The sequence below is a fragment of the Amaranthus tricolor genome, chromosome 6, assembly GCF_026212465.1.
Source record: "Amaranthus tricolor cultivar Red isolate AtriRed21 chromosome 6, ASM2621246v1, whole genome shotgun sequence".
NCBI lineage: Eukaryota > Viridiplantae > Streptophyta > Magnoliopsida > Caryophyllales > Amaranthaceae > Amaranthus > Amaranthus tricolor.
This window is the reverse complement of record NC_080052.1, coordinates 31,732,909-31,760,239: the sequence shown is the minus strand read 5'-3', so window position 1 is coordinate 31,760,239 and position 27,331 is coordinate 31,732,909. Positions and strand designations below refer to the sequence as shown.

The window sequence follows — 27,331 nt, the reverse complement described above, 5'->3', positions numbered from 1 at the left end:
TTTTGTTTCTGATTCTAAGAATTTTTGTCCATTAAAATTTGGGATAATCTCTTAGCAATATGAATTAAGATACTAAATAAATATTGTGATCAATTACATAATTATAGACATAATCTCTTAGCAATTTTTATTTCTGATTCCCACGATTTTCATATAAGGATGGTTTTCACTTGAACTTCTCCCTATATATATATATATATATATATATATATATATATATATATATATATATATATATATATATATATATATATATATATATATATATATATATATATATATATATATATATATATATATATATATATATATATATATATATATATATATATATACATGTTTATCTAGTTGTATATTTCAAACATTTGTATATATTTAGATGTATATATATATGTTTATTTATTTTATAATAGACTCCAAGCTTTGACTTATGAATCTTCGGAGTTTTGGCAATGAATCATCCCGCTTGAAACATACTGACTTGTAATTACTTATTCTAATGTCTCTAATGCAAATACAACAAATAACAACTCAAAAATTAGGAAAAATAAATTTATGTAATATAGCTGTTCGCAATTACTAACTGCAAACAGGTCAAACAACTGTTCGTAGGTAGTAACTGCAAACAACAATTTTGTCTTTTTTGACCTATTCACAGTTAGTAACTGCGAACAGCCCCAACCCTAAGATTTGAGATTTTCACGCTTACTTTTGGAATAAAGTTGAAAGTTGTATTAATTGATTTATTTTTTTGATTTTTTGTCTTATTATTTTCAAATTTTCCCCTTTTAAGTAATGAAATTATGGGCATGCAACACCTTTATGTTTCACTTAATTATTATATAAATAATAAATAATCCCATATACTGGATTTTTTTGATTTACTTAACTTCTTGTGGTTAAGGAATAATTATACAAGAAAAATCTCGTCAAAATTGAAACTTATTATAAAATATTAATTTAATATTGGTCAATGTAGGGATTATCTTTTAATCCCCGTGATTGATGGACAAACTTTTTTAAATTGTTCTTTTGACAAACAAAAATTACGTTGTTTACTTAGTTGCATAAGTGATAAAGGCTAGGAGGAACTCCTTAGTGTCCTAGTGTCCACTTAGTAGTGACTAGTGTTCCTCTTTTTTTGTCTTTGTAGGGGGGGAGAGGATCCTAAGGAATAAGGGCAATTATAATATGTGTTTGCGAATATGTATATATTTTCAGATTACTAGGTATAAAGAATGTTAAGCGGCAGTAGAAGCAAAGATCGAAAAAAATAATAAAAGCAATAGAAATTCAAACAAAAAATAAAGAAAATCACACCAAAAATAAACTTTTCACTATAAACCGGAAAATTACAAGAAGAACGAGAAGCCACAACAATGGTTCTCCAAGCTTTTTCTCTCTTAGTTTTCCTCACTTTGTGTTTTGCATTACGTACCTTAATTCTAATTACATGTGGCCTTTATATAGTATATCTCATAATAAAAAGAAATTAGGGTTAAGAAAATACAAAAGAAACCGTCAAAAACTAAGAGTAACCGGCCAAAAACGTGCCAAAACCAACTTCCCGCAAAAATTACAGTGCTCCGCGCCCCGCATAGTACTCCGCAGTCCGCGCACAACCTTCTGCCTAGCGATTTGCGTTATCCATTTCCTAGATCTTCATCCCATATAATGACTTGTTCGAGTCACTATATTTCAACAAAGAAGGCAGGTGAGTATAATTTAGTAGGTTTTGAACTGCATCCGTTTAGTTGAAACAAATATGAGTATGATTTTGGTGGCTAGTGGGTGTGTATAAGTATAAAAAATCTTATCTATCATAAATAGTGGGTAGATGATAGATATGAGGTATTACCAACCTCATATCCACCCATCTGCCTCTATATCCACCTATCTCGCCCCATCCCAGACTAGCCCACATGATAATTAAATTAATTTAATTTGCAAAATTTTTTAAAAGATTAATGTTTATTCTAAAATTTAATAAAAGTCCAAAGATACATTAAGCCCATAAAAACAAATACTCAAAACCCACTAACCCATGTCTACTCACCCAAACCAAAAGAAAAGTCGTTGAAACACTAAGAGCATCCTTAACGCTAAAAATAGTTTTTTTCACCGCATGATAAGATTAGTTTCGAGCAGCTTAATACTAACGACACTCCATTGGTGTGAGGGAAAAAAATTTCGTCGCCAATTTCCTTATCCACATCATATTTTTGAGGGGAAATTTTTTACATAGAAAAAATTTTCCATTAATGAGAAAACAAAAAAATTTTCTCATCATTAACTTGATACCTTTTTTGGAAAAATTGGAGAATTTTATTCAAATAAGCCAAAGGGACATCATATAAAGTCGCTGACATAAAAACCTTGCGAGGAAAAATCCATAAACAACTATAAAATACGAAGACTCCTTTTAACATAACCGATCCTCCAGATTAGTGGACAAAGCCACAAAATACATTGATACCACAATATAGGGCCAGATCCACATTAATATCACGACTTAAAAAATCAAAACACACTGGATAAAGCCACAAGCAGGCCCACCATATACACCTATTACTAGTCAGCACATCATATTTTGTCTAAACAACAACTAGGCCTAAACTAACAATAACCTGATGAGCCAAACATCACAAGGGCATAAACTAGAGACCACCAAAACAAGCTATCGCCATACCAAAGCCTTGCCACCCTCGACGCTCTCCGTACAATTTGCCACGTAATACCAACCTCGATCAAACCGTGAAATCCCTAGCCACTGAAACAAAAAGGGAAGAGTGATCCACAAACAACACCATGACCAATTAATGACAAGCCAAGAGGGGACGACTAGCACAGATAGACCAATGTAAAATCGAGAATTATTGAGTTGTTCTTTGCCGAAGATGAAAATAGTGCAAGTATTGTAAATCTACTAAAAATGTAACACTAATTCTTAAATGAGACGGTCTGATGGCTAAACCATCTCTACTAGCCTGTCCCATGTACATTTAGGTATTAAAGTAACCTATAATTTTGAAGTGGTTAATTAGAGAAATAAACTAATTATATAGATTTGTTTTATGGTGAGACGATCTCATACAAAATGAGCTAAAAAGGTAATAAGTACAAGTATTGTGGAATTGAGAAAATAATAAAAAATGTGAGACAGTGTCGATTCTGAGAATTTTTAGCCCCTAGGCAAGAAATAAAAAAGGGCTCTTATATAAGTAAAGTTTTTTTTTTCTCCAACTGTGTAGTTTAATAGTTATGCGCTTAACTAAAAAAATCTAATGTTGGAAGTTCGATCCATGCTAGAAGCCACTTATGCAAATTGAATCCTAGGCAGTTGCACCTCAAAACTACCCTTAAGAATGACACTGATGTGAGAATATCCTCATGGCAATCAAGCCAATTATAACCCGATCTGTTATCAAATTGACCTGTCTAGTGTCTACAAATACCTTAACCATTAACCCGTTGAGTCCACCCGCCTCATTAAACAAGTCATGAAAAACGATATAAGTACAAGTTTAACCCACAAGCCATCTATCCTACATGAAACTTCTCGAACAACCCATTAGGCAAATCATAGAACCGAATAGAACACCTTCTAAACGCAAGAAAGCCTCATACGAAACAAGTAGTTTTGTTGGTGAAGCAAAAACAAAGCCTCCTAAACAATTTTCTGGACTCTCACAACCTCACAAGCTTTACCCTTCTTTCTTTACTCTCTCTCCTCATCGCTAAAACCTCTCTACCCTTCTTTCTTTACTCTCTTTATCACTTCACCTGGACCCGACATACGCCGTTAATTGGCCGGCGTGGTTTCCTTCTCAGGATAAGGTATGCAATCCAAATATTTATCTATATGTTATTGTATGTTAGTATGTTTTTTTATTTTCTGTGTTATTGATTTTTTAGTTTTGGTGTTATGGTTCTCAATTTTGGTGGAGCAGTATTGACTTTTTATTCTGGAAGAATTATGGGTTTTGAAAACCTTTTTTGTGGGATTGTTGTTGAATGTATTTGCTACAAACAAAGCTGTCATTTAATTGTTAATTGATTTATGGGTATACTTTTGATTAAGATTAGAATTGTAATTGTGAATGAAGTTTGTATGCTTGGGGAAATGCAGTGTGGTTTGTTTGTTTCGTACTCAAAGTTTGGTGGGTCAGAGGGATTTTTGTTTGAATTAGCAAAACTGTTAATGGGTTTTCAAATCAGGCATAGAAAAGCTTGTGTTGTTAGGTTTTGAAGCATGCCTTGGAAAGTCAGGGATGAATTTGTGCTAGTTTTGTTTTAGTGTGGGCAAGTTGAAGTTGAACATAAGTTTGTAACAAAGCGAATATTGTGCCAATAGAGACGGTGAAAGTTTTAAGTTCTGCTACATTTTTCTTTAGGTTGTGTTTGGGTTGAGGAATTGGAGGGAAGGAAGGGGAGGGCTCTGAGAGATGTAGATAAATTCCTTAATTGACCAAATCTCTGGGGAAAGAGTTGCAATGAAAATGATTTTTATCTTCCTCGGTTCCTCTTCCTTCTTTCCCTCTTAAACGAACAAGGGTAGTTTCTTTTTTATCCCCTCACTTAAGTGGATCTTGTCCAAATAGCATGTTAGAGTATGCTCGGAGTATGTTTAGATAGTATTATTAGCTTGTCCTATTGTCACTGATTCATTGAATACTATACTTCAGTATAACTACCGTATGAGGTATATGGTAAGTACAATCACTTTGTACTACATACTCTTGAAATGTATTAGTAGTATTAGTATTGCAATTTACTTTGAAATTTTTACTTTTTTGAACTGTTTGATCCAATCAAACTTCTAGCCTTTGTGTATGGGAAAAATTTCGTCTCAGTTATTAAAGCTTTTACAATGAGAATGAAGGACTTCTAAACCCCAACTATGCCTCTCATTTCATTTTTCTTTTGATATCTTTTGGTATTTTCTGACGTCATGAGAATGTCATGAACCTTTGATTGTCATGCTACTTTTTTTTTTTTTTTGATTTCTTGATTATCTCATATGTCTGGAGAGTAAAGCTTTTGGTGTCATTGATTGATGTTGTAGGTACATATATGTTGCAAACTGAGGCCAATACTATGTTTTGTAGTGTGTAATAGTGTTTGGTCGTATGTTAAGTGCAGCAATATTCTTTGAACTGATTGTTCAATGTAATGTATTTGAAGTGTTATTTTATTTTTATTTTTTTTTTGGGGTGGGTGGGGTGAGGTAGTTTCTTCTGCTATTTATGACATCACTATAAATAAATGACTGTGTAGGGTGTTGGAGAAGTACTCGGTCAATTTTGAGACAAATAAATGGCTATTTCACCTTGTGGAACCACATGGACAGCTCAATGGGGTGTTCGCCCTCTACTTATGTCAAGACATTTGTTGGAAAATAAATTTGCAACAATTTCAAGTTGGTGAGAGTTCCACACAATCATTTAATTATTATTATAATAATATCTATTATTATATTAATAAATTTATTGTTATTGTTATTATTATTATTGTTATTGTTATTATTATTATTATTATTGTTATCATAATTATTTTTGTACGAGTTTGTGTTGCTGTTTATTTTGCTTGGGTTTTGAAATTGCATTATGAATCTTCATTTTGTTGGATGCTCAAATTTCTGCATTTATTTTTTTATATTCAAAATCTATTGGGGACACAAGCTATAACGGAATAAGTAGTGGCCTAGGTATTCACATTATGTGGCAAAGTAAGATGCATTATTATTTATTCCTGTTGGTGTTATGATAATAAACTCCATGTTAAATGTTTCATATCACTCATATTTCATTGTGTGTGACTTTTTCATAGTTAACTTTTAATAACATGGATGTGAATATGTGACTAAGTTTTGTTGTAGTACACGAGTCTACTAGAAAAAATTTAAGAAAAGTGTGGAGTATATGAAGTCGTGAAGGCGAAAGATGAGGAACCAAACTCTATTTTTTCCTTTCCCTTTTTAATTTGAGGTTGTAGATGGTGTGGGAATGGGATGGAGATTGTTTAGACTAATGTTACACATAACGAACTTCAATTTGATATGAGAATTAGCATGAGAAACATTAATTTAGTGTTTTAGATTCTCAGAAAACGAAATTTAATTCAATAGAAGCTAAGATATGGCCATGATGACCAAATACTTTTTTCGGTTGAATTTGCTACAATTACTGTAGGAACACATCCTAATTCACAATTTTTTACACAAATACCCTTGCGTTTATTGACAACAAGAGAGATTAGGAAAGGGGATCAACACTAACACCTATAACCACCACCCTCATGGCACCAATCAAACCTCTTTAGGCCGTTCATAACCATCACCCTTTTGCACCAACCCAGAAATATCATCAACCACTTATCAACTGCACCACCCACATTGCAGACCACACCAACTACAACCGCGAGCCCCACAACACTACCCATAACTACCACCTTCACCGCGCCAACCCACCACCACCACCTGATTTGTCAACTGTCACTATCACCATCATCACAAACACATTCAAATTGTCACCACCATAATCACAGCCAAAAATGATGAATTCTAGGTTTGGTTAGAATTTGGTAGGGTAGCTGAGAAATGAGGGAATCAACTAAAAGTCATTATAAGCTCACAATTAAATTAGAAAAATAGGATAAAATATGATTAAAAACCCTTGCAAAATTCAAAACTTTGGTTATAAATTCACAGGTTAAGAGGTGAGAGAAGGTCATGAAAAACAGGGGAGAAGATCATGAAGAGCGTAAAGAACAATAGAAAAAGTAAAAAAATGAGGGATTTAGAAGTTCATTAGATATAGTGATGGGGGGAGAGAGGAGGTGATATCTAATGAAGAAGATTGATGCACACGGGTGTTCTTCGAAGAAGGGATGCTTTTTTTAACTTTGGGATTGATGGGTTATTTTAAGTAGTATTTAGTGTTAGTAAAAAATGTTTTTGGTAGGATTAAAAATTTGGATAGGTAAAATAAAACTAAGGGTAATGTGGTTCATTTGATTAGTTTGGCTAAAATGAGAAGCGTGGCTATTAAGAAGATAATGTTTTTTGGAAAAAGTGTAGTAACTTATTTCTAGCGAGTAAGTACATGGATCATAAGTAGGAAATATAACGATAACACTAACCATAAATAAATAAAATCTTATATCACAAAAGTAAAAATAACGTAGTACACACACGTTTATACATCCATAATAATAAAAGTAAAAAAGGAAATTCAAGCTTTTCCATGTTGATGCAAATGAGAAAGAAGATGCTTTAACTTGGTGTTTCAAATTGCATTTTTTGTACAGTTGCGTCATGAATAGTTACAAACACGGGATGCAATAGTGTTTTGCTTTTCGTGTTTCAATGGTTTATATCCTTGTTAACAACTAGTAGAATAAGGGCTAAATTGATGATTTAATTGAAAGCTAGAACATTGCTGAGCTTTGAACTTTGAATTTTGATCTTTATGCTTTCGTTTGAGGAAGGGAGCAATTAGTTAGTGGTTTATAGGATTGCAATGCCTCTTGGCTACTAGCCTACTACAGGGTGTGCTTTAGCTCTCCAATATATAAAAATAAATCTTTTGTCGATTTAAAATCAAAGTCTTTTAAAATAGATGATGGATTAATACATGCCATCATTACTGTTTAAGTATACAACCTTTGAGAAAGGGAGTATAAAACGAGTTGGATCCTTCCACAGTCTCAAGATACTAAGCTAGTTTTTAGTTAAAGAACTTCATTTTTTTTTCATTTTTTTGGTTTCACAATTTTTTTCCTCTCTATTGCCCTGGGTTGGAATTAGAATCCATAATTGGCTGGGAAGTGGTAATAGTAAGATCCCATAATCATTAGTATATGGGTGAAGAAAGCTTTATGTTTATATGTCTCCTCTCTTTTTAAGTGGCTCAGCAGACTCTTGTCTTTTTTCTTATTTATATTCTTGTACTAGAAGGTGCTCTTACATGTTTTAGTCTCTTTAAAAACACATGCCTGGAGATGGGCAATGTTATTTCTATCCCAAATAAAAGAAATGATTTAAATGTTGAATTTTGTTGATGGATGCCTTTTTGACTGCGATGTTGATTTGTTTGTAGTGGGCCAAGTAAGTTTAGGGCAATTCAATCCCTGAGCTCTAGTATGTTTTCTTCAGAATCTGTACATCTGTTATTTAATGTGAGTTCTGCGCGAGGTGCATGCTATAAAAGGGGTGGCCGTTTTGTCGTTAGAGCCGAGTCCGTGAGTACTACTCTCCATTTTTGTTACACTATTACATATTTATTTTATTTTGTTTTATGGATCTTGTGTACTATTTACATATGTCGATAACTTCAATGCACAGGACTACTACTCAATTCTAGGAGTATCTCGAAATTCTAGCAAATCAGAAATAAAAAGTGGTGAGTTGCACTTATGCTGTGTTACCTAAGTACCTAATATCAATAATGTTTATTTTAACTGTTAAAACTCATGCTAATGTCTGGTGAGAAGCATTTGCTGTTACGTGCCAAACTAAGTATTTTTGACGTGTCATATATTAAAATGTAGTTACACTTGGATGTCAGCTAAAAGTTGCATTATTTGTGAAATTTTGGTGAATCTAGATCTAAATGTTGATTAAGCTTGAACAAGAGAGACGAATGTTTGTTTTAGATCTTCTTTATGATAAAATAATTCTTCTTGAACAAATAAGAGAAAATAATTGCATGAGAGAATGGAGAGGTCAAAATGTGTAGGTTTTTAACTTGAACAACAAGAATTAGATTTAGTTTGGGATGACATGTTTGAAGCAAAAACCCTTATGAAGTACTCTATCAACGGATGAACCTTCTCGTGCATTAAAAGGGTGGTCATATTCATATATGACCTTGTCGAAACATATAAAGTATAGCGTAGATCTCGTTCTCCTACAGTCTAACATTGGTTTTACAACACTACTTGTTCTTGATGGAGTCAAAGCTATAATTCTTTTGGTTTTAGTATATAATGGACAAGTTCAATATATCATGTGCGTTTTTTATTCATGTATAGTTACAAATAATGTTTGTTATCAATGGTCAATTTGGAAACAATCTTTTTTGGCATTAGGGTAATGGCATGTTCTTGTTTGTTGTTTTGTTTTCAAAGTGCAAAATATCTCTCGCTTTACCATATCTTAATCATTGTAAATGTTTTTGAGCTTATCGAGCAAAACCATTTGCGTCGCGACCGTTACCGTGTTTATGATTGTTCCTACAACATTACATTAGCTTAATAATGCTATATTTTAAAAATGTTTTCAAAGAAATTATTTGGATAACAAGGGAAATCATTTGTTTAAACAAGGTTGTTTTTTTCTTGTTTTCTCCATTGTTAAGTGCACGTAATTTGGATTAATAGTGTTTAAGAACTTGGTTTCTTAAGAGATGCTAGGTTTTAGTACAAGATGGTGAGGGTCGTCCTCTTCAATGATTGGTTGCCTGAGTAGTTGATTTGAGAATCATTGACGATTTGGAGTTGTGTTTATTGGGGTTGATAAGAGTTAGTTAAATTAGGTTTTGATCGGGTAACTGAAAGTCAAGGTTAGATTTAGTTTTTTGGTTCACGAGAAGTGATTTGATCCTTTCATAATTGAGTTCCTGCGCACAATTATTGTGGGCATACTGGTTTTCCATCCTCATCTCTTTTTTCAATGATGACTTATTTGATATTAAAGGATACTCATCTCAAGTATCGTGGTTATATATTAGTTAATTTGTTGTTTGCCTCAATCTGTTGTAGGTAATATTAAGAGAGATGGTTACCTAAGTTATAGTGGGAACTTTCTTCACATGTTATTGATGTATAATTTTGACAGGAGTGGAAATTTGAAATGCTTTTCCTAGGTCAATTTGAATTTGAAATACTCCTATTTCTAATTTGTTAAATTTCATTTTTGGTACTCTAAAGTGAGCGGTGAGCCCAAATTCTGCTTTGGTGTCTTCTGTTTTCATACTTTCCCACAGGGTACCTGATTTTAAAACTGTTTCTAATACCTCACTTAAATAAAATTAAGGTTTTTCTAATACCTCACTTAAATAAAATTAAGGTTTTTGTTTTTAAAGATGAAAATGCACCACCACAAATGTTGAACATAAAATCACTAGTAATGCATGACCTCAACCAATTTATATATCATCAAAATTTCATGGGGGTATATGTGGATCATTACTCATCATGGTACAATTGATAAGCTGGTAATGAGATCAGTAAAAAGATTCAACTAATATCTACTATTTGTGTGTGTTTATTGTACTGCTACTCCACTACAATTATTGAAAGTAAGAATACAAAATTGTCTCCTCCGCTATTAAAAGCATATCATATACTCGTCGTGTAACGATTGATTAGCATGGTAATGGAATCAATAACAAGATTCAACTAATATCTACTATTTGTGTGTGTTTATTGTACTGCTACTCCACCATAACTTTGAATGTAGCACTAAGAATACAAAATTGTCTCCTCCGCAATTGAAAGCATCACCTAAACCACGAAACTCATATTGTTCATGACCTCTCTGTTTTGATATTCTTATTTATGGACTCTTGCTAAGATTATGCTTGTATTGAGAGTAAATATTTTTGGGAAATAAAAGTCAAACTAAGAAAACAAGGTTATTGGAGTAGAAAATTAAGAAAATGTTAATCTTGTTAAAGGTAAGAAATATTTGTAAAGTGATGGAGAAGAAGATTTTAGAAGAATTAATCTCCTCGTTTTGGGTAAATATTTATCCTAGTGGGATAGAGAAATATTTTCCTCCTCCCCAAGATAAGGTTGATAATCTTTCTTTTTGTTCATCTTTGTCATACTATTATTTTCTTTATCCTTTATCTTTTCTTTCAAATTCTTCTTCACTTACCTTCATTTATACTGTTTGACTTTTATTTCACCCCTTAAATATTTACCTTCGACACAAGCATGCCCGAAGAAGTATTGCACAACGCTGAATGGCTTTATTCGTGTTTTGTCTTGTTATCCTATCTTGCTTTGGTGTTTGTGTCATATTTCTACTTTCTTCCTGGATAATACATTCATTGACTGATGTTTTCTTTGTTCAGCTTATCGGAAGCTTGCGAGAAGTTACCATCCTGATGTTAACAAGTGAGTTTACTCTTCTCTGCTTTTCTTTTCTTGTAGATTCATTCTTATTACTACTACAAGCGAATTAATTTTGTAATATGATATTAACTGTTCATCGCTTTATTGGACAAAGTTGGGATTCATGCTTAAGTGTGTGCATAGTGTATTCTTCTTATTATATGTTTTGGATGCTGTGGGAGCACATGCAACTGTTATCACTGAATAGTAGAAGAGGGGTTTTGTTGACAACTAGAGATGAACTTGTGGTTCATGCACCCAACTTCATCTTTTTTGAAGTTTTTGCATGTCTGCTGCCTTTAAGTTGCTAATTAGTCAAATGAACTACTATAATATTGTTGATGGGAGTAATCAACAATTGTTTCAAGCAAAGCTAGAGAATGAAGTTAAGGTGGCATGGAAATTAATAAGCACTACTAGCAATATATAATCGGAAAATTTACATGGCTGAACTCAAAAATAGGCCTTTTGAATAGATGGCGAAAGTAAGCCGCGGCCCCCATATGGCTTCACAACTGGTTTCAATAGTATGACTTGCATGGCAAACCACAATAAAATATGATGTGAAAAAATGAGCTTGCAAGATTAGATAGTATTGACGTAGAAGAGGGTTTGTCGAACAATAACGGTAGATTCTAAATATTGATGATTGGCTCTTACTTTTACATTGGAGAAAGAGAAAGTCAAAGGAGGGATAAAGAGAAAGCAAAGTAAGGGAGAAAGAGAAAGTGAATGACACCAAATCTAGATTGATCATACTATGATTTGTGCTCCATGCCTTTAATGATACAAAATTTTTTGTTTTCTCTAATGAACTGTTTCAATTATGAAAACAAGTAGCTTAATTTGTCTTCATGCGTTATTCATGATGCAGAGAGCCTGGAGCAGAGCAGAAATTCAAGGAGATTAGCAATGCTTATGAGGTATCTATTCTTGCATTTCTATATGTAGTCACCCTTTATTTGTCGTGTTGCTTGGGTGCTGTGAATTTTCTTTCCATTGAGCTACCGTGCTTGTCTTCATGAGGAAAATTGACTGTTAACACATTTATAGGTATTGTCGGATGACGAGAAACGGTCGATATATGACAGATATGGGGAGGCCGGCCTCAAGGGAGCTGCGAGTGGCATGGGGGTAACTTTAAGTGATTTATCCTTTTTCCATTTATTTGATGTTGTTGAGTTTGTTTTTTGAGAAATTGCTCCTTCTGACAGGATTTCACCAACCCCTTTGACCTTTTTGAGTCCATATTTGACCTTGGTGGTATGGGAATGGGGATGGGTGGAAGAGGCTCTAGAAACAGAGCGACTGAAGGCGAAGACCAGGTTTACAATCTGGTACTGAATTTCAAAGAAGCCATTTTCGGTGCTGAGAAGGATATTGACATTAATCGCTTGGAGACCTGTGGTACTTGCAACGGATCAGGTGCCAAACCTGGAACACAAGCGACAAAATGCAGTACATGTGGTGGCCAAGGACAGGTCATCTCTGCAGCACGTACTCCTCTCGGCGTGTTCCAACAGGTGTCCACTTGTTCATCCTGTGGTGGGACCGGAGAAATCTCGACTCCTTGTAGTACTTGTAACGGTGATGGAAGGGTGAGAAGATCAAAGAAGATTAGCCTTAAGGTTCCTGCGGGTGTTGATGCTGGCAGCCGACTGAGAGTTCGAGGAGAAGGGAATGCTGGACAGAGAGGTGGTCCCCCGGGAGACCTCTTTGTAGTCATTGATGTCATTCCTGATCCGGTGCTGAAACGAGAGGACACAAATATTCTCTACTCTTGCAAGGTTTCTTACATTGATGCCATTCTTGGTACAACAATGAAGGTCCCTACAGTGGACGGGACAGTTGATCTCAAAATACCGGCTGGCACCCAACCTGGGACAACTTTGGTAATGGCAAAGAAAGGTGTACCTGTGTTGAACAAGCCCAACATCCGAGGAGATCAGCTGGTGAGGGTTGTAGTCGAAATTCCAAAACGGCTCAGCGATGACGAAAGGAAGCTTGTTGAGGAACTTGCTAATCTAAACAAAGCGAAGGCTGCTCCCAACAGTAAAAGATAGCGTGGTTAAGAGTTTGGAAAGGTAACCCTCATGTGTTGATGCTGCTTTTGTTTCGCTCTCCCTTTCTTTTCTTTAATCTCATGTTCGCAATACAAAGCTGGAAATTTTCTCTCCTTGTCTGGCAGAATTAGGCTTTTTTATAGGCTATTTTTGATTTATGTAGTATACAAACTTTATTGTAGAAGGAAGCAACTTAGGCATATTATTGAGTCCCAGTTTCTTTATCTGATTATCGTTACTTCGACCGATTCATTTGCAGTTTCCAGGTTTGCTGGAAAAACTGTAAATCGGTGGTGCAGATTGCCATTCAAACACAAATGTATGACATTTTTTTGGTCCAAGTCTAATAAAAATAAGACTATTATTAGCAATTTATTATGCATGATTCTGGAATTATACTGCCTTGTCATCGCATTCATTTGGTACTTATAGGGTTTGATTTTTATTTTATTTTATTTTATTTTATTTTATTATTTTTTTTTTTGTAAAAAAGGAGGTATTTTGGAGTACCTCTATTTAATCTTTAGAGAATAGAAACAGAGGGAGTATGTAGCAGTGCTTGATCCAAGGATGTAGAGGATATTACCATTTACCAAGTTTAATTCTTGGACTTGGGTCTTCATATTTGTTTTTCAATTCTTCATTAATTTGGGTGGATTCCTTCCCCATTTTCATAATGAGGAAAAATAAAAGACAATTTCAAGAGGTGAAATAATTGGTTCGTAAAATCTTAACGTATTATTTGTGGCTTTTTATCACACATACTTGAAAGTTAATACATGCTGCTGTGGTTTACGTATATTGTAATATGCAAACACAAAAAAGTTAAAATGAAAATCATAAATTTGTGGGCATGATAGTAATCATACCAAGCCACAAAGGGTATTAGGACTTAGGAGTCATGTTTTTCTTTCTCATAGGCTTAAGAGTTTTTCATTTTATTTTTTTTTTTTTTTGAAATTCTAGAAAAGTACCGATTAGTCTTGACTTAGTGATAAAAAAATTTAACTCTGACTTTCCATTGTAAAGATTATGATATTGTTTTTTTATTAAGATAAATTTAATACTACTAATTTATGAAGTTTTAGTGTCCATTACAAAAAGAAAAAGTTAAGGTTTCATTGCACTTTTAAAAAATATTCCTATGATTATTTGGCTATACTAATCTAATTTATACAAGTATAATAATTTTAGGCTGAGTTAATACATGATAATAATTATTAATTAAGCATTTTATTAGGTAACAACTCAGAAAAAGTTTTCTAGTTGGTCAACAAGACCAAATAATCCAATGTCCGTTTAGGGATTGTTATGGGTCAGTTTAGGTTAGGTTTGATCAGATCCAAATTCAAATCACTTTATTTTGTCTGAAATTTGAAAGTTTTGAATTTAAACTCACCGGTGGGTATATTTCCTTAAGGAGTTGTAAATGAGTTAATATAATTTATCATAGTTCATCATTTTTATATTGAGTAAATCTTGTATGAAAATATGAAATCGTCACAATAATACAATTAATACAAGAAAGCCTATTGAGTACACAAGTTAAGATTTAGATGAATTAAGTTGAGCTATTTTGTTTAATTTAAAACTATGAAATGATGAGACAGTTTTAACTGAGAAATTATATTTTATATATTTTCAAAATTTAATTAAGCCTAAGATAAATTTATATGTCAAATATAAGTCTTAAATAGGTCTAATTCTATTATTGAAATTTTGGATTTTTTTATTTTTCCACCAAATGTGAACTTGTGTTGTGCAAGTGTTGGACTGTTGGGTTGTACTTGTATTGTAAGTGACTACAAGCCCACAAAAAGAATCCTTTCAAACCAAAAAAACACAATCACAAATTACCAAATTATGAAATCAAACAAAAAACCTCGATAGAACCCTCATACTTTTCAGTTCACCGTCAATGGCTACCTTCGCTGCTGCACGTTCTCTTCTACGTTCCTCTTCTACCACCGCAAGATCCGCCCTTCCTCGTTTCTCCACCACTATTAAACCGAAATCCAATCCATTTTCTCACTCCTTTCAACTTCCCAGAAAACCTTCTCGCATTTTCAGGTAACTAATCAAAACAAATTATGTTCTTGCATTATCCATTTGATTTGATACTTTCAATCTTATTATGCCCAGAAACTTCAATTGGTGAAAACTAAATTTGTTTGTTTGTTGTTAACTTTTGTGGGTGTGAATGAATGGTGAAGATCTCCTGTTGAATTGAGTTGCTGTGTTGAATCATTGTTACCTTATCACACAGCTACGGCTTCTGCTTTGCTCACTTCCATGCTTTCTGTTGCTCCTTCCGGCTATGGTTGGACTCCTGAAGGTAAATTCTAACTGCCCATTTTAGTTCTTATTTGAATTCGTAGGTTTGCATTATAAGACTACATTTTAATTTAGTTTGATTGATTTGGTGCTTGCTTGTATTTTAGATGTTTGTTTCAATTTTGAGAATCTAATCATATTTGAAACTACTCAGTCCCATTGAAATTGCAACAAGTACATTAAGTTATTTATTAATTTTTGTTGTTTGATTTTGGGTAGAATAAGATCAAAATATTTAAAATGTGTGGATGGAACGAGAAGAGAATGTAAAAACTGTAGATGAGAACGAAAGAGCGGTGGTGGGGTCATAGCCAAAATAAAAAAAGCAGCTAATTCAATGGGGGACATATCAAAATGGAATATGCAGCAAATTGATTGGGATGTTGAAAAACTCCTTCTATCTTGCTAAATCTTAGTATAAGAATAAGAAGAAAAACTATTGGATGGAAGAAAATGTGGATGAGAAAAGAAAGAATGAGTTTGTGGACGTGTGATTAAAAGAGAAAATATAGGACAATCATCTATGTTGCAAAATCAGAAAGATAATCCAAAATAAAAAGTGCGATTAGTATTGCATATGAATTTTGACTATTGTGGAATTTTCCTAGTGATAAAGATTTGAAACTATGTAGGATAATAGGAAGCTTAATGTCTTTTTGTGGTTTTCCATACAACTTTTATTTGATTTTTGGATTAAATTGCTAGTTAAATAACTTAAATTGCAGCATTTGATCTCAATACAACTATACAAGCTGTTATTGTGTGGTGACTACATGAATTATGAGAATATTTGTGCTTTGACTATTTAGTTTGCACTCTTTGTGCATCCTAATGATGTTTGAAACTACGGCACCATTGAAATGTGCGGTCAAGAAGATAGTAAAAGGATAGAGTGGAAGATATACTCTAAAGTAAGAGAGTGTGTGTAAGTACTCGGTCAAAAGAGGAACAAAGTGAAAGTGAAGAGATCATCTGAACAATAAACAAACTGAAATTGAAAGTGTGAAAAGATCATTGTGAAACACATGGGGTTGGTTTATATTGTTGATTGAGGAGATCAGTAGGTTGATTGGGTTCTCAAAATTATGGATTGACTTGGTCATGTGTTCAATTTACTTGTATTTTTATGTTAATATTTTCTATGATGTTGGAGTTTTTTGTGTTGCTTGAACCTAAATCTACATGTGCAACAACCCTTTAGTTTTGATAGTTCCCATGTTTACAGTTACAATAACAGGAGTTATTGAATCTGTCAATTAGGTCTTCTTTGACTCGATTAATGTGATGCTTTGGTCTCTTTTTAGTTTCTAGTATTCACTTATGTAGGCCACCATCTCATTACCATCTTTTTTTCCGAAGGGAAACACCCTCTTTCTTTGATGAAAAGCAAGCTGTCTGTGATAGAATTAATCGAATATATGTGTTGAGTTACAAGTTTAGTGTTATTTAAGTAGTGAAGTGAGAAAAAAATAATAGATGGAGTAATGATTAACTAAGGCATATGATTTGATCTCTCATCTCATTGACAATTAGCAAATTTTCTTTGTTTAGAGATATTTTTGTGTATGACACTGATGCTTGTTATTTTGTTACTATTTCAATTTCGGATTTCCTTTTTCTAGACAAATTGGTCATTTAGACACTTACATGAAGTGTAATAGCAGACTATAATTCTGTGTCCAACAGCATATTCATTTACAAGATAATAACTAACACAACTTTTTCTTACTTTAGGATGCAAATCTTATACCTGTATCTTTTATCTAGTTTTAGTATACCTAAACTTCTGCTTGGCCCAATCATTTGAAAACTTGGACATTGTCAATTGCTAATCTTTATTGCAAACATTATATGGGCCTCATACTAATACATCATATGCATTCAGATTGCAATGATGACGTATGATGAAAATCAGATGGTCGTGCAAAGTATTATATACATGGGCTTGGTGCATTGGTGATATGCTAAGTGTTTTCAAAGAGATTTGGAGAAGCAGCTCTTATTTAGTGTTTCATGTTAAACCAAAAACTAGTAATACTTGATGCTACCATGACTTTTGGAAATTCATGTATCTCTTTACATTATCTTTTAGCCTCTTTGTTTGAATTTGTTGTCATTTGGTTATATGTGCAATTCTTTTATGGGTTACAGTGTTTTACCCCTAATGATTTTACTGGATGATCAAATTGGTTTTTTTCTTTAGTTCTCTGAGAAATGAAATTCAAATTATAGCAAGCAGTTGCATGATAAAACTAGTAAGTGAAACAATTTGGTGATAGTAAGTAGGCTGCAGGAGATGGACAGAGTGATGCTTTCAACATTTTAAATTGCTGTATGTAGATTGTTCAGCAGGAGCTTGTGCACAAAAAAGTGTGAACTTTTGTTTCCCACTATGTACACAGATATTGTACATGACTTCTAATTGCACAAAAAAATAGGGTTTTATTGGTTGCCGCTGATGTGGTTGATGAACGGCTTCACTGACGATTATCTTGAGGTGAGATAAGAGACCACTAACATTTGGGCTTTGATATCACCTTGGACCTTGGTCATTGGATGGTAAACTACTTCATTGAATTACCTTTAGCTTTATTGGTAATCATAAAATGATCAACCTCAGCCTAGGAAGAGTCCAAGTTATATGTCGTCACCATAACTTAAGAATCATTTTGAGCTGATTGGTTTTCACGAGCAGAATCTTGTATTGAGTTGGACTGATCCTATCTTTATCTGTACAATTTGCATTTGGCTGATTTATCAAACCATGTGGAAAGCAAAAGCATTTCTTTCCCTGATATTTATCGATACAGGATTTGGAGGTTCTGGTAGGAACTTAGGATGTACATATTCATATATAAATTAGATATGCTATGTTCTTTTTGTAGGGATATGCTCAAATATAAGAAGTTTTGAGTGATTTACTGGTTTCCTTTAATATTTTAGATCTTTGATGGATGAAAATGTGTTTGACTTCGATGCAATAAGAAATAAAATTGCAATTGGCTACCCCCTATCAAGGCTATGTTCATGATTTTAAAGACTTAAATGAAGCTTTTTTTTAAGGCTCTATTATTGTTATTGAAATGAAACTTTTTAAGGAAGAAATCTAATTCTGAAAGCCATTGGATCAAAATGTGGTGTGAAAGCTACCGTAGATGGTAGTCTTTGGTTGTTACTTGCTAGCTTCTGTATGATAGGGTTTGAATGACGTAGATTTGAAGCATGTGCATTTTTGAAGTTCTGTCTATAGCAAGCCTGTTAACTTGTCCTTGCTCGAATCTCCATTTTCTTCAGTAGGAAGATTCTTTCATCATTCTCAAGTCCTTTAGTTAATTGGGTACCTAAGATCTACTGCAAGACTATATTTCTTATTTCCCTTTTTTGTGCCTTTCAATCTTGTTCATCTGAAATTTGACTTGGGCTTTCCTCTTTTTAGGGCCTTGATCACAACCCTTGGCTTGATGTGGATGTTTATCTTGTCAATCTGATTGCTGGTGTTAGGATTAGCAATATCATTGTTAAATAAGCTCTATAAACTGTAGTCCTCAACTTTTTCAGCCATATAAGTAAGTTTTCTTCTTCTGTCTTTGTAGATGGATGATTTTTGTGTTGGATGGCGGTGATTTGGCCATATTTTCTTTGGACTGTGAATTGGACTTTGTATACGAGCTACTTGAGGTACTTTTCTTCGGTAAATGGTAAATTTTCCGAAGTTTTGGTTTTTTCTTTTAGTGATCAAGTTAAGCCCCATGTACTCTATTTAGTTCACTGAGAATTTCAAGTCCTGCAAATTTCAGCGAACTCATAATGTATCTGGCTTTCATCCATATCGGCAATTTTCATTGACTACCAAAAAAAAGAGAAAATTTTGTTGAAATTGTTTCATGGTTCTGATTCTATTGGAGATTTTTTCCTGATAGTCGTAGACACAAACGACAACGTGCAGGCTTATTTTGTTCAAGTTTGTGTGAATGTTATCCATTAGTTGATCACTTGTCCAACTCAGAGTGGTGGTCCGTACTCGTGAGTCGTTACTTATATATGGTAAGCTATGCCTGTGATGCTGCAAAAGGGGCATTGGCGAATCGAAGAACTAGAAAAAAAGAAATGAAATGGGATTGTTTCATGCCTACTTACCTAGTGTTTGTTTCCATTGAACATGCTGATTTGCTCAATGAGACAGCGACTAGGTCTGCCTGTTAGAAACCAGACAATGCAGTGAGTACCTGTAACTGTAAGCTACTAAGCTGATATTGTATTTTATACCTGTTAGAGCTTTTAAGGTCAAATGTAGCAATTCAAATGAAATAGAAGAGTACACCATACCAAATCAACTCAACTTGCATATATTGATCGATAATCAAATTGTCTTTGATTTGACTCGATGCATACCAAATCAAATGCGAGTGTTCACTTAAGTATGATTCAAACCAAAATGTTTCGATTTGAACTTGATTGGGCCGACTTCACTTAATTATAAGGCTAGTGATCATTATCAGAATGAGCTAAAATTCAAGCTTGAAATTGGCTAACTTGTTCTCACATACACAGTTAAAATCGATAATCGATCAATCTTTCTTTTCTAGAGAATCGACTTTAAAAATTGCATAGCCAATTCTTAATTAAAATTGTATCAGTCTTTCGTTTTCTTTTGTTTGTCCGATTATTAACATTCTATTTAAGGAGAGAAATTTTAAAATAGTTTATAACATGAGTTGAAAGACAAATGACATTTTATTAGATTTATTTTAATGTATATTTTTTAAATATATTTATAATTTTTTATCATATGTATTTCTAGACTTTGAAACTCAAATATATGCTTTGCAAATTGCATAGAAATAACTAGGGCAAACAAAAGTTAACTAGTAGTACTTTTTAACATTTTTCGGTTGTAATGATGATATTTATTTTTTTAATTACCGAGTAGACTGAAGAAAGAGAAGAGCTTCAAAGAATTATTAGTTTGATGATAGTGTGCTAAGGACATCCATTTCAAAACCCATAACTAAAACTTTTGAATTTTGAGAGACCGTCTCTTTGAGAGATGTATCTTAAGCCCAACCCATTAAAGGTTAATACCTACTTATCCTATTTTTTATGTCTACTTATATTATCCTTAATGCTTACTTACCATATTCTTAATGCCTACTTAGAATATCTTAAATGTCTACTTACATCATTCTGAGTGCCTACTTACAATATTTTGAAAAAAAATATAATAAGGCAGCCCAATTAAATGTCTCTCACAAAGATTTGAGTTTAATAAATATAGTATAGTGAGAATAGATTACCATAGGCCATAGCCCTAAGAAACCATAAATGTCAGTAAATAGACTACAAAATGATCTAAAGCCCGTACCCAGTAAGTGCACTTCGCCTTGAGGGTGCCTATTTCAAAGCTTATAATACACGTTTATGGGTTTATATGAATGTTTTCAAGGTAAAATGAAAAAACTACATAAAAAGTTCTATTGTGTAACAATATAGTGAAAAAATCTATAAATAACTTTTAAAAGATCTATAATTAATTTAAAAAATCATTATATCGTAAATTATTAATATCTATAATAACAACTTATTATACATCCCAATCATTCTCATGAATGTAAGATTGTTCCATACAAAAATTTACCGTACTTCACTAGTTGAGACTCAAGATTATTGGCTTCACTTTTCAAATCTTGGCGCCAAGTATTAGTAACAGAAATCGCAAGCCGTTGATCATGGAGCTCTTTCAATCCTCTCTACTATTCTCCCATCAACAACTTTCTTATGCCGACATTCTTTCTCCTTCTCAGGTTCTTCTCCTCCCCTTAATCTCCTCTTCTCTCTGCTAATTATGAAACTATTTGATTGAATTTTCAATTTTCACAGGTACGAGCTAGAATCGAAGTAGCAGTGTTAAATTTTCTCAAAGTATTGAACTCTACGAAACCAGAAATCTCCGATCTTCCATTGGTAAAGTATCATTTTTATCTTCATTTCTCACTGGATTACGACGAATTGAATTGAAAATACTTTTTTTGTTTTGTAATTAGACGAATCGAAATTTGAAGAACACGAATGTTTATAGAGGTTTAATGAGTGATGATAATTCACACATTTTTCTCTCTCATTCATTCTCTAAACGGTCGTTGACGCGAGAACATGCTTCCAAATCGTTTGTTAGAGGTTCGTATATTGTTGTAATTCCAATATTGTATTGCATTTTATGTGTTTGTTTTATTGCCAATGAGAAATTTGAGGTTTTTTGATGTGGAATTTTGAACAGTGTGGAAAGTAATGGAAATGTGTTATCAGATTCTGGTGGAGGAGAAGAGAGTTACGCAACGAGAACTGTTTTATAAGCTGCTTTGTAGTTCATCTGAATTCTTTAGCTCTCAAATTCAGGTTAATAGAACTATTCAAGGTTAGTTTTTATCACAATTAATGTTGATTTTAGTAATTCAACCTTTCACCAGTCTTGTTTATGTGCATGCTTAAAAAGTAGTCTTATTATTAGAATTATATTGATCACCAAATTCTTATCATGTAAAATACTTTTTTATGTATAGTAATTGTCAACTTTCGGATATCAGATCAAAGTTTGCTAAGAAATGTCATAAGACAACGGAATGAATATGGCAATTGTGCAAGTCATGTCATAATTTCAGTATGCTAAATCTAACCAAATTCTATAAATGAGTTCATTGAATTATGACGTATGTCCTAAAATGGCTAAAATCACTTAAAATGTTGATGAGAGGGACAAAAAGAGTACCTCTTTTAGAAAGTCCGAAGACTTCTGGTATCCATGGGCATTTAAATGGAAGTTTTTCTCTTTTTTGCAAAGTTGAAATAATCACTTACTACTATGTGATGAATGATTTCCTTGTTTTTGCAGATGTGGTTGCATTGCTTCATTGCAGCAGATATAGTCTTGGGGTCATGGCTTCGACAAGGGGGCTCATTGCTGGCCGGCTACTGCTACAGGTATCCAATCTCTTTCTAGTCTCTCAATCACTTCCGAGTCCCGCCAAAGACTAGTAGTATACTTGATATTTATACCACTCAAATTGGATATGATAGATTTTCATATAGCTTGAGTACAAGAAATTTGACCACATTGCTATTGTTTAAAGTATACTGTAACAAAGATTTGGCATTTCAAATTACGAATAGCGCATAGAAGTACTATATTGCTAAAAAGGCCCAAACTGTGGGGTTTCTTCCTTCACGCATGGACTATATATGTTGGCATTAAACATCAACTGTTTCCAATTTACACTACTATAAAGTTTGAAAGGAAAATTAATTGAGCTTTGAAACTGGTGGGTATTACCTCAGTGCATTTGTCTTTGTTCTGTGTAAATTATAATGAATCTGCTTATCAGTTGCTTGAATTTCATATGTTGACATTTGGTGAAGGAGCCAAATAAAGAGGTTGTGGACTGTTCACTTTGTGGGTCTTCAGGACATCCTATCTCGAGCGACATAAGCATGCTGGAGTCACTCACAATGAAAACAGATGCACGATACATTATTGTTATAGAGAAGGTATTTTCAACTCTATGGACTGAAGTGTCCACCCAGTAAAGGCTAGTTGCTTTTCTTCAACAGTTATTTTCCATATGCAGCATGCTATATTCCAACGATTGGTCGAAGATTGCTTCTTTAACCAAGTACCAAGCATTCTTATCACAGCCAAAGGTTACCCAGATTTAGCTACAAGGTAGTCTCTGTTTTAACCATTAGTCTTTTTTACAACTGCTACATTAGATTTACACGACAATCAATTCCCTCATTGGCCTTTGAAAACAGGTTTCTTCTTCATAAGTTGACCAAAGCTTTTCCTAATTTGCCTGTTTTGGCTCTGGTTGATTGGTATGCATATTTCTACTTTCTCGCTATGATATCCTTAAAATGGTAATTTGTTGACCTCTTTGGCTCCCACTTTGTGAAGGAATCCTGCTGGTTTAGGTATTCTGTGTACCTTCAAGTATGGAAGCATTGGGATGGGACTGGAGGCATACAGATATGGTACCTGCAGCTTGTACTTTACAATCACATAGATGTTACATTTCTACTCCTTTTAAGTTGTAATCTCATTTTCATCATATTTTTGTGCATCAGCTTGTAATGTGAGATGGTTAGGAGTAAGAGGAGATGATCTCCAGCTAATACCAGAGGAATCTATGGTCCCATTGAAGCCAAAGGACAGGCAGATTGCTAAAAGCCTCACATCTTTGGAGATACTTCCGGTAATCAATTTAAACTGGTTGTGTTTCAGGGCTATATCGTGTATACGCACCTTAGACATAAAGTTACACATAATGGCACAATTACTTGCTGCAGAGTGAGTACCAGGAGGAATTATCATTGATGATCCAAAGCGGTCATAGAGCAGAAATTGAAGCTCTCTATTATCGTGGATATGACTTCCTTGGAAAATATTTGGCAAAGAAAATAGTCCAGGCCAATTACATATAGAAGATGAACATGGGTGATGTATACTCGTATTTCCGAAGCTAGAACTGGTATAGGTAAGTACTCACTCCTTACATGAGTAAAACCAAATGCAATGACGTATTGATCAAACCATTTAATAAGTAATGCAAAAGTTATAGGTCGATACATAGTCCTTCTGGGTAATCCTTCAATTTTCTGTTGTAAGTGGATGCTTCAAATTGCAATTTTTTGAATCAAGTGTCGCATCAATAATGTTCTCGAGGAACTCTGGTCTTTTTATTTGAATTTCTGCTACATCTCGTCGATATTGTACGAGTACAGGGCTCGTTTAAGTTATTGGCATATTAATGCTGTCGTTCTACTCCACTACGTATACTAAATAATTATAATAATATAATATAATAATTAAAAAATGGCCAACTAATGCCATTATTGAAGAGAATAGCTTGGTATTATTGGTAGCCGTATACGGCATATGATAGGCGGTGGGTGGTGACAGATAAGGACGGTTACACTAGTTGTTGAGGTTCGTTTGACGGCGCCTTTTTTTTAATCACTCCATTTTCCTTTAATTCTTTATCCTCTAATTGTGATTTATTCTATGTTTTCGTAAAAACATACTCCTAATTTTAATTGATTTCACTCAAGTCTCCAAATTCTTATTTTGATTTGCCAAATCATTTATAGATTTATTTTTTTGAAATAAATAACTAAACATGTATATCTATAAATGATAATAAATCATTTTTTGTTAAAGATAATAAATCATTTGATTGGAAGTGTTTAAGGCTTGTTGTCGATTAATTCATCATTGAATTAAAATTATCTTTAGACATATCATACTATTGGTTGTCAAAATCCTTTTAGTTGATTTTCCATCAAAATTCTAATCAACTTGATTTGCATATGGTTATATATCAGCTATGAGTCGAGTGGGATGACTAAAATAATTCTATTTGTTATCATCTAAATGGAATTGATCTTAACATTATGGGATAAAAGTCTTTTAATACCATACAATATTAATATGCATCAATCAACCTAATAATAGCAAGTATTTTTCTAATGATTGTACTTGATGATGATTGTACTTGATTGTACTTATCAAGTAAAAATACTTACTATTTTAATACCTTTTAAAGTTGATTCACACTAAAATAATATAGATTAAATTCATACAAAATTTTTTTCTTATAGAAACATAAAAGTGGTAATAAAAAAAATGTAGGACCATCTATCTTATATTCTTATTCTTATCTTCACATTAAAAAAAATTGGATGATTGTTGCCTTTATAAAATGTAATTATTTCCCATAAAAATCGTTTGCATTGGGCCATTGGGTGAGGTGCAGTGGAGGGGTGTTTAAATCTAGAGAAGTCCATCACTCCGTTAACGAAATCGCATTTGTCAACTGGAAAAGTCCTCTTTCGAGTGGAAATTTAAAAGCCCTTTTTATAGAAGGAAAAAAGGCTTGTATATAATACAGCACAAAAGAACAACCACACAAAAATGGTGACTGAATTGTTTGTGTTAGGATGCACTGGTGTTGTAATGTTCTTCCACGGTGTTCATGTACTCTTCCATGTCCTCTCCTCTCATGTCGCCCTTCGCTCTCTCAGGTACTTTTATTTCCCTAATTCCTTCATTCTCTTATTATCACCGTTGATTTGAAGCCTTGATGTCGAAATATATAATCGAAAACATGAATTAAAACAAAGTCTAATTTGTGTTTGATTTGTTTGATTGTTGCAGTTTTCTGGGATTTGTGGGATGGTAAATTCAAGATCAGAGAAGATGAAACTTATAAGAAGGCAAAGCCAAAGCAGTAGTGTTGTACACAATCATGAATCATTTGTATCTTTACTAGATTAATTCTTAATTAATTGGATTAATAAATTAATCGAAAATAGGCCAATTTTCTTATTGAAAAAAGGCAAAAAGCTATAGAAGTGCTCGTTATTCATACTTCTGCACAATTTTAGCCTTTTCATTCTTTTAATTACATTTTAATAACATTTTATATATATTTTGTTATCATGCCAAAACTTCTGGATTTTACGAGGAATCTGGATACCCAGTATTGAAAATTTTGTGCTGTACAGAATATTTATTTTGTACTTTATTTTAATAAATATATTTATTTTATTAATAAACTTATATATATTTTTTTTCATTAATTTTTTCATATACGGAAAAAAAAAAGGCTTTGTGCAGTTAATCACCTTGCACACCCTCAGACCCCTCTAAGGATAGCCTTTCATCATCAAATTACTTATTAGTTTGGATAATCTAATTCTTGAGTCGTAAAACCTCTCAGAAAATGATCGATTCTTTGACTCTTCGTACATAATAAATGAGTTTTTACTGTTGAATTGATCTCTAGAATGTACTCTGTTTCGCAAACCATCTTTTTCATGGTTGGTCCAAATTACAAAAGTTAAACAGCTGTTGCTTTTAAATATGGCGATTATCCACCCTCATTCTTAAACCCTTTACCTATTTTCTTAAACATCAGTTGGTTCACAAATTATTGTGAGACCGCCTTTTTGGACCGGCCTATAAAAAAAAATATAGAATAAGAATAGTCATCAAACTTTAATGAATTGGGCCATGTCTCTCAGGAAAATGACTACGGTTGGTTTATTTTACACGAGGAGTAAATTTTTATGAAGTATATGAAGTTATATTCTTTAGAAATTTAGATTTTCTATGATTTTAGTTTATTTTTTCAAACACATAAAATTTGAAATTAGTGAGTTTATTTTATAATTTTATACGACTTGTATTAATGCGAGTATTAAAGATAATTTTATTTATGTGGTTGAAATGAGATCTTGATTTCTAATTATCTTTGTAGTCATAATTATGAGTCCTAAATAGCCTTGATGACCGACAGCGGAAGCAAGGTCGATAAATAATAAGAAATTCAATGCAAACAATAAGAAAATGATACAAGAGATTTAATGTGGTTCACTATCAATGTGATAGCTACGTCCACCGGCACCGAGATCAAATAATTTCACTATGATCGCATAGAATTTACAAGATGAATTACAATCACACTCACAAATTACAATGGCTCTCTTGTGATCTCTCTCAATTTGTGAATCATCATGTATTAACCCTAAAATGGGAGTTTATATACTAATGCCCAATAAAAGAAAGTTATTACATAATAAACATAAAGTAATCGGCCCGAAAGACACCTCCCATGAAAAGAAACCGCCATTTCGCGAGCCGTGTACAACTACGCGAGCCGCGAAAGGAAAACAGAACGCACTCTGCGCCCCGCGGACTACCTTTTTGACCCATCTTCTTAATTCATTTTCTTCAATAGTGCTTGCTAGTTTGAGTCATCACT

The 27,331-nt window shown here is 33.2% G+C and overlaps 3 protein-coding genes across 4 annotated transcripts; all 3 read left to right on the top strand.

Annotated features, from left to right (window-relative positions):
• Window positions 1-3,487: 3,487 nt before the first annotated feature.
• LOC130815941 (chaperone protein dnaJ A6, chloroplastic-like) lies at window positions 3,488-13,555 on the top strand. Its single transcript, XM_057682485.1, has 8 exons — window positions 3,488-3,837; window positions 5,278-5,423; window positions 8,100-8,241; window positions 8,345-8,402; window positions 11,082-11,124; window positions 11,996-12,044; window positions 12,175-12,255; window positions 12,336-13,555. The coding sequence occupies exons 2-8, from the start codon at window positions 5,317-5,319 to the stop codon at window positions 13,182-13,184; spliced, it is 1,329 nt and encodes a 442-aa protein (XP_057538468.1). The 5' UTR covers window positions 3,488-3,837; window positions 5,278-5,316; the 3' UTR covers window positions 13,185-13,555.
• Window positions 13,556-14,949: 1,394 nt separating this feature from the next.
• On the top strand, window positions 14,950-19,113 carry LOC130815939 (protein NUCLEAR FUSION DEFECTIVE 6, mitochondrial-like). Of its 2 annotated transcripts, none has more exons than XM_057682484.1 (3): window positions 14,950-15,254; window positions 15,398-15,519; window positions 18,955-19,113. In XM_057682484.1, the coding sequence occupies exons 1-3, from the start codon at window positions 15,103-15,105 to the stop codon at window positions 18,960-18,962; spliced, it is 282 nt and encodes a 93-aa protein (XP_057538467.1). In that variant the 5' UTR covers window positions 14,950-15,102; the 3' UTR covers window positions 18,963-19,113. The 2 variants fall into 2 exon arrangements, with proteins under 2 accessions (XP_057538467.1, XP_057538466.1); XM_057682483.1 differs by lacking the exon at window positions 18,955-19,113 and adding an exon at window positions 17,404-17,753.
• A 2,073-nt stretch (window positions 19,114-21,186) lies between these two features.
• On the top strand, window positions 21,187-26,609 carry LOC130815938 (meiotic recombination protein SPO11-2). Its single transcript, XM_057682482.1, has 13 exons — window positions 21,187-21,319; window positions 21,396-21,479; window positions 21,560-21,692; window positions 21,793-21,930; window positions 22,405-22,493; window positions 22,929-23,057; window positions 23,138-23,232; window positions 23,322-23,384; window positions 23,464-23,540; window positions 23,634-23,761; window positions 23,856-24,043; window positions 25,505-25,589; window positions 25,723-26,609. The coding sequence occupies exons 1-11, from the start codon at window positions 21,245-21,247 to the stop codon at window positions 23,988-23,990; spliced, it is 1,146 nt and encodes a 381-aa protein (XP_057538465.1). The 5' UTR covers window positions 21,187-21,244; the 3' UTR covers window positions 23,991-24,043; window positions 25,505-25,589; window positions 25,723-26,609.
• Window positions 26,610-27,331: the final 722 nt, after the last annotated feature.